Here is an 8331-nt window from a genome sequence, read left to right on the forward strand (position 1 = left end):
CACACTCCGCCGCCGCACAAATACACCCCGCTTGTCGGACACGCCTGTCTCGCGGGTACACCGCCTGCCGACACACTCCGCCGCCGCGCGAATATACCCCGCTTGTCAAACACGGCAATGGACCACACTTCTTTTGTCTCTACCAAGTTTCTCGATCTGCACTTATCCAAGTTTCGACGCACATTCTTGGAAGAAACAAATCTCTCTAAATATGGTACATAATCTAAAAAAATGTACGTACACAATGGAAAGAGATGCTTTATATGTGGTTCCACAAAAACGATGGAATCAGTGGTTTTGAGTGATGCCCCTTGTTTCGCTTTCACATGGGAATGCCCGAGTATGAAAGCGGTCCCGCTTTGTTGAGGTGCCATGAGGTCTTCAAGTTCTTGTCTTTGTTGAACCTCAGTTGGATCTTCGGGGTCGTCAATGGCGAACCGAACCCGTCTTTCTTTAGGTGTTTCGCCATTAATAATGGCAAATTGTGCAATGTTTCGCCATTAAGAATGGCTATGTGTGCAGAAAATTTATTGTATCGCCATTCATAATGGAATTGTGTGCAAACATTAACTTTTCGCCATTCTAATTGGCAATATATTCAAAACTTCGCCATTAAGAATGTCAAATGTACCAAGGCCAATGATTGGTAATGGCTGATAGTTCCTGGGCCAATGATTGGTCCTACAATTCCCTGCAAAAGCCTGCCAGCTTAATGAAAAGTTCTGCACAGTCTACAAGTTTTGGAAAAAAATCACCATTTTTATTGGCAATGGCATCAATTGTGAAATATTTTGGCAAGCAACACTAGTTTTGATTTCATTTTTGATAACTAAAAAACTCGTATTTTTAAAACCGTCATGCACTATCTTCAGGTCAAATTTCCACGGACTTCCTAATATAAGATTACAAACATCCATTGGCTGACTAACTCACACCACATCTCATCACGATTTTACCTTCCTCAGCCATCAAAGTTGATACGTGTCCGAATGATCTTCCAACTTCAATCCATGTTTCTCAACCATTACGAATACACAATGTTCTTGCAAAATAAGATGTTGCTTGTTAACCAAGATGGACGAATAAGGCAGGTGGCACTAGATTTTTATGTGTATTTGTCTCGTGTGTATCTAAATACATGTTAAACAAAAACTAGTCGGTAAATCCTAAAGGATTAGACCATTATATTATATTATATTATATTATATTATATTATATTATATTATATTATATTATATTATATTATATTATATTATATTATATTATATTATATTATATTATATTATATTATATTATATTATATTATATTATATTATATTATATTATATTATATTATACGAAAGAGATGAACGGGAATAGTGCTAGGCAGCTTGCTAACACTTTCCCATTGGCCCTGACAAATTACGATTTTACACCTGTTCAAAATTAAAGTTTTACCATCATTTTAGTTTTTTTTTTGTTCTGACAAATTACAATTTTGCACCCACTTCAAAATTATAGCCTTTTTTTTTTGCAAACTATGATATTGTTTTGTTTTAATAGATTTACTCAATATGATTTTAATTGAGATCCTGTTATGAGAGTGGTAGGGAGCTGCCTGGCAATTCCTCAATAGCCCCTACAATTACGATTTTGCCCACACTTTAAAATTACCGGCTTGCCATCTTTTATGTTTTTTTTTTAGCAAAACTATGGTAGTGTTTTATTTTTTATTGCAACCGCCTGGCAATCGCTCATTAATTTTGATAAATTTCAATTTTGCCACCAACTCAAAATTTTAGTCTTGCAATCGTTTTAGTTTTTTTAAGACAAAAATATGGTAGTGTTTTGTTTTAATCGATTGACTCGATATAATTTTTATTGAGATTGTGTTATGAGCTGTATGTATAAGTAAACGAAACACGGACGTACATGTTATGTAACTGAAAAATATTTGGTTTTGCTTCCTGCAATGCGAACATGACATAAAACTAGTTATATACGAAAGCAATAATAACCAATCTAAATGGTTTGATTTTTTACCAATTAATTGTCCACATGTTACCTAGCTTTTTGTTACCTTGTTGCGAAACTCCATTACCAAATTCAAAATCCCACCATTATGTATACACACTACAAGAATTATACACCATTAGCGACGACACCATTAGCGGCGACGGGCCAAGTGTCGCCGCTATTGGTCGATTCGTGTCACGGAGCCTGAGACCAAACCCCAGCCGTTGATCAAAATCCTGATCTAACGGTTGGGGATTTAAAAGGTATTAGCGGTGACAGGGCTAGGGTCAATAGCGGCGACATGTGTCTCCGCTAAAAGTAGGCGTCAGAACTTTAAACCCTAGCTACACAAACCTTATCTGTTGTCAGAGCTTTACCGTCGACAAGTGTCAATACCGGCGACAGTACGTCGCCGCTAATGGTGTTACGATATCAGACCCATATCAGCGCCTTTTTTCCCTCTTTCTTCACTTTTTCCCCCAAAACCTTCCCTCTACCGCCGGAAACACGCGATTTTCACCCAAATCGGTAAGTGAACCTTTGTTTTTGTTACATTTCTTCTTTATTTTTGTTATATACATGTTATAGCATTTAATTTTTGTATATTTTTTGTGTGTTCGGGTGTATGCTAGAGAATTTCTCCACCGGCACCACCTCGTCTCCACGGCCGCCACCTCATCTCCACCGGCACCACCTCTTCTCCTCCTTCAAAAAAGGTTAGTGTATGTTTATTTTTGTTCCAAGATGTAAATGTTGGTAAATATATGTTAGGATGAATGTTAGCTTGGTGAAAATGTTTAGAAGTAAATGTATGTTAGGATGAACGTATGTTAGGATGAATGTTAGCTTGAACATTTCTTCAAATTGGCTAAATATGTTGGTTCATCATCCCTTAAGAACTTCACCAGTCATTTTCCTTTATATACCCACCTATTTTTTAGTCCAAAAATAGATGTTAAAATGTTCATTAGTTTTATGTCAGTAACCATAGTGAAGAATGGGTTAAATGCGATTTTTTGGACTGTATTTCTGCACATTTGTTTGATATATAATGTGTTTTTGTGTCAAAAATGGGTTATATACGATTTTTTTTGTTCTTTTTTTTTTGCTGACTTCGCTTAGTAGCACAATAGTGAATGCATGCTATGTAGTCAGATTATCAATATAAACATTTTTTTAGTGATAATGATTAATGAATACTATTTTATCAATTTTTCTAGCTTTACATACAAATAGACATGCTGTTCAAATGGGTTACAAGCTATTTTTTAAGAATTTCACAAAGTGTATTTTAAAAAAAGTTCAACCTTTACAAATTATTAAAACCACTACAAGAATTATACACCATTAGCGGCGAACTTAACAACTATCTTGCTTCATAAGGGAAAGGAAAAGGAAAGTCAACAGACTACGATTCTGACGACTTATACGATAGAGAATCCGAGGAAGATTGACTTGTTTTTAATGTATGGATTTTGATTTAATTAAACGTTGTAGGATTATAATGTACGACTTAAACGTAGTTTGCGTATGTTTGCGTTGTTTTAATTATATTACCTTTAGTATATGTTCGTGGCGTATGTTTGAGTTGTTTGAAATAGGCAGGTTCTGTTTTTTTGGCCGAAAAAATGACTGGGTGCTGTAAATACAGCAGCTATATTAAAAAAAAAAAAAAGACTTTTAGCGGCGACACTGACGCCGCTATTGAAATAACCTCTTTAGTGACCAAGACCAATACCGGCGACCTTTTAGCGACGACAACTGTCGTCGCTAAAGGTTCAAAAGCAATACCGGCGACGCAATCCTTTAGCGACGACAGGTGGCCAATAGCGATCTATCAATACCGGCGATCCTTTAGCGACGACATGTCGCCGGTAAAGGTCAATAGCGGTGACAAAGTGGACCAATACCGGCGACGCCTATCGTCGCTAAAGGTGTCCCTTTCTTGTAGTGACATATCACAAATGTGTAATCTTATGCCGAAAGTTAATAAAAAATCATTATATGTTCCATAGTTATTATACATATTAAACCAAACACTTGATGAATAGTGTTTTAAAATTTTTAAATATTTATTTATAATTTAATGATTTCTTAAGTATTTATCTATTAATTGTTATTCTAATTTTAAGCATTCATTTATATTTTAATAATACATTTCTCATTTCTGTGACGATAATTGAATTGGGTACCGGTTATCGTTCGAATAACATTGACGCTGGTACCGATATTCTTTTTTTATTGTTTTATTTCGATGTAAACACGTGTTGATTTCTCTATCGAACTTGATGTTTAGTTTGATGTTCGTTTTTATCGTTCTATGTGGATGTAAAACAAGTGTTAACTTTCTATATGGAACATGAGTGCTGGTGTCGATATTTGATTTAATCATTTTCCGCCAATGTAAAATAGGTGCTGATTTGATGTATTGTTCAAGTACTGTAACGACCCGACCCAAACTGATACCGATCTAATGCTCACGGTATGTACCGCCGCAACGCACGGACTATTACCCTAGTATTAATTATTAGAAAGATTGGCAAAATGTTAATTCTTAATACACGACTATTCCTGTTGAGTAATTTTGTTCTAAACACAATATAAAATTAATCTAAATACAATATTAAAGAAAAATCATTCCATAGTTTTACAAATAACAAAACTATAATTTCAAATATTCGTTACTAGGTTAGAACCCGTGTATTACACGGGTTGAATAAATGTAATTTTATATATTGAATAATAAAAAGTTATATTTTTATGAACCCTGTATATGTACGGGTTAAATAAATGTAATTTTATATATCAAATAATAAAAAAATTATATCTTTAAAAACCATGTGTATTACACAGATTAAATAAATGTAATTTTGTATACTAAATACTAAAAACGCCGTATCGTTAAAAAAACTCGTGTATAATTGGGTTGAATAAATCTACCAAATAATAAAAAAAATTATATCCTTAAAAACCCCGTATGTTACACGTGTTGAATAGATCTAAAAAAGAGTTATATCTTTAAAAACCATGTGTATTACATATATTAAATAAATGTAATTTTGTATATTAAATGCTAAAAACGTCATATCTTTAGAAAACCCATGTATAGTTGGGTTGAAAAACATACCAAATAATAAAAACATTATATCCTTAAAAACCCCTTGTATTACACGTGTTGAATAAATCTAATTTTACATAGAAAATGATAAAAAGTTATATTTTTAAATATTTCCTGTATTACACGGGTTATATAAATGTAATTTTGTATAGTAAATAAAAAAAATTATATTTTTTTTAAAACCCCGCATTTTACACGTGTGGAGTAAATATAATTTTGTATACAAATTATTAAAAAGTTATATTTTTAATAAATTAGGATAACATTTGATATTAATTTATTATTTATATATTTAATATAAGATAAGTAGAAAAGGGAGGTATTTGTTTTAAAAATATATTAAATTAACAATTTAGATTTGAGGATAATATTTTATTAAAGTATGATAAGATTTAATATTAATTTATTATTTATTTAGTTAATATAAAATAAATATAGATTTAATGATACCTTCAATGAATGATACGTGTACAAAACTTGGTTTCTTTTATTATAGTAGATAGATAAGAAAAGATAATAATTTTGTTTATTTAGTTTTGAAACCACAAACCAACACAAGATCAAAAATCCAATTTTTTATGTTTTACTAAATTATTTGCTGTAGAGATTTGTTGGTTGGTGAGTTTTGGTTCTTTGAAAAGTTCAACTTCTTCGATTAAACAGTGATTATATTGTTAGTTTATTATTATATTATCTTTAAATAAATTAAAATAATCACAAAATCAATATTAATAAAGATTTCAAATAACAAACGTGAAGGTAGGGATGAGCTCGGTACCGTCCGGTACCGAACCGGTACCGGTACTGAAAGAACCGGTACCGAAAATCCTCAAAAGTGGGTACCGGTACCGAATATACCCGGTTCGGTACGGTTCGGTACGGTACCGGTATTTGAGGGTAAAAACCGGTAAATACCGGTACCGTACCGGACCGATACCGAACCGGTACCGAAAATGTCAAAAGTCGGTACCGAATCGGTACCGAAAAGGTACCCGGTTCGGTAAATTCGGTACCGATACCGGTACCGGGTCCATTTTGCTCATCCCTACATGAAGGTATTACCATAAATCTAACTAATCATTAACCAGAAACGATGTAGAAAGAAAAAATAAATCCACTAGGCAACCAACTACATACAGTCTTCCACAATGGTTGGCCAAGTCAACATCAGCAATGAAAGCTCAAGTAGTCTCACCAACCGGACCACCTTCCCGGGTACTTCTTGCCCTGACCTATATAATCCGATGCATTTCTCCTATCATTTCAGGTTCACTGATTAACACCAACCATTCCACACACACATAACTAAATTCAACACAACAATGGCAGCTGCTACTGGAGAAACTCAACCTGCCAAACACCAAGAAGTTGGCCACAAAAGCCTCCTTCAAAGTGATGCACTTTACCAATACATTCTTGAAACCAGCGTGTACCCCAGAGAACCACAACCCATGAAAGAGCTACGTGAGGTCACCGCTAAACACCCATGGTAAGTGCCTTTCGAATTGGCCAAATGTTGTAACATGTTATGCGGACATTTTGTTTTCCAACTCCTGATACTTAAATAATTGCAATTCTAACTGCAGGAATCTTATGACCACATCTGCTGATGAAGGACAGTTTTTGAACTTGCTTCTTAAACTTATAAATGCTAAAAACACGATGGAGATTGGTGTGTATACCGGTTATTCCCTTCTTTCTACGGCCCTTGCTCTCCCAGAAGATGGGAAGATATTGGCTTTGGATATAAACCGTGAGAATTATGAAATCGGCCTTCCCATTATTGAGAAAGCCGGTGTTGCTCACAAGATTGACTTTAGAGAAGGTCCTGCTCTTCCTCTTCTTGACCAAATGGTCGAAGATGTAAGTACTTATAATTTATGACACATTGCATTGACCACTTTTCAGTTACAAATCCGATTCTTATTTATGATTCTGATTTACAGGAAAAATGCCATGGATCGTTTGACTTTATTTTTGTGGATGCGGATAAAGACAACTATCTTAACTATCATAAAAGGTTGATCGATCTAGTCAAAATTGGGGGAGTGATTGGGTACGATAACACCCTTTGGAACGGGTCTTTGGTGGCACCACCAGATGCTCCACTTAGAAAGTATGTTAGGTATTACAGAGATTTCGTGTTAGAGCTTAACAAAGCCTTAGCTGTGGACCCGAGAGTGGAGATTTGTCAACTTCCGGTGGGTGATGGAATCACTCTATGTCGCCGTATAAGCTAATTACAAACAACATACCAACTTAAACATACGGAGTTGCAAGATTAATTGTGACGACTATTCTCTTCAATCTTTGATACATATGTTAAAACTAAATAACCAAAAAAAGAACATGTTCCATTCCTTTGTATTATTTGACAATCTTGCAATCTTGTTTATTCAATCATGTAAACCCAATGTTATATATTGGTTTATCATTTACAGGCACTTTCAATTCAACAAATATTTATATATGAACAAGTCTTCAATACACAAAAGAAATCATAATTCCTAGCTTCTTATCTTAATTAGCTATAGAGTTGATTAACATTATAAATGCTATCCAAGATCTTCATAAATCTCATATAGCTACACTTTATAGTTTGCAACAGCTTTTAAAAAGGTAAAATCACCACAAATAAATAAAAAATATTAAATGATTAAGACACGGACTGCTACCCGCTAACCCAAATGCTTATGTAGTCACAACCCAAGTGCACATTAAATCCCACAGTACCCCATTTCTAGTCTAACTAAAGTAGTCACAACCTAAAAAAAGCCCGACACCTCCAACACTCATATAACCAAAATCTTGCGGAACCTAATAGTCTTCTTTTCCAAGCCACCACAAATACCACTTGTCGCCCAAACCCAGCATTAATATTTGATCCACCCCTGCAAAGACGTACTACTAAGACCATGGGGTATTGTGAGGATAGTCCCCAAAGGAACCATCCGCCACATAAGCATAGGTGGAGGACCATCCCTTGGAGACTATCCAAGGGTGTGGTGGATGGTTCTCCCCCATTTTTTTATTATTATTTTTTTTGTCATATTAATTAAAACAAAGTAAATAAAAATAAAAAAAAAGTTACATTTAAATAAAAACCTAAAGTTACATTAAAAAAAAAAATCCTAAAACTACATTAAAAAAAAAACTAAAGTTACATTAAAATATAACTAACTTTCTCGGTCTCGCTCGATGTGTGGGTTCCTGTTTCG

At 34.2% G+C, this 8331-nt stretch overlaps 1 protein-coding gene across 1 annotated transcript; it reads left to right on the forward strand.

The window, feature by feature from the left end:
* Positions 1 to 6401: 6401 nt before the first annotated feature.
* LOC110866189 (caffeoyl-CoA O-methyltransferase) lies at positions 6402 to 7537 on the forward strand. Its single transcript, XM_022115471.2, has 3 exons — positions 6402 to 6602; positions 6700 to 6976; positions 7060 to 7537. Exons 1-3 carry the CDS (start codon positions 6436 to 6438, stop codon positions 7351 to 7353), a joined length of 738 nt encoding a protein of 245 aa, XP_021971163.1. The 5' UTR covers positions 6402 to 6435; the 3' UTR covers positions 7354 to 7537.
* Positions 7538 to 8331: the final 794 nt, after the last annotated feature.

This window comes from Helianthus annuus, chromosome 7 (genome assembly GCF_002127325.2).
Source record: "Helianthus annuus cultivar XRQ/B chromosome 7, HanXRQr2.0-SUNRISE, whole genome shotgun sequence".
Taxonomy (NCBI): Eukaryota; Viridiplantae; Streptophyta; class Magnoliopsida; order Asterales; family Asteraceae; genus Helianthus; species Helianthus annuus.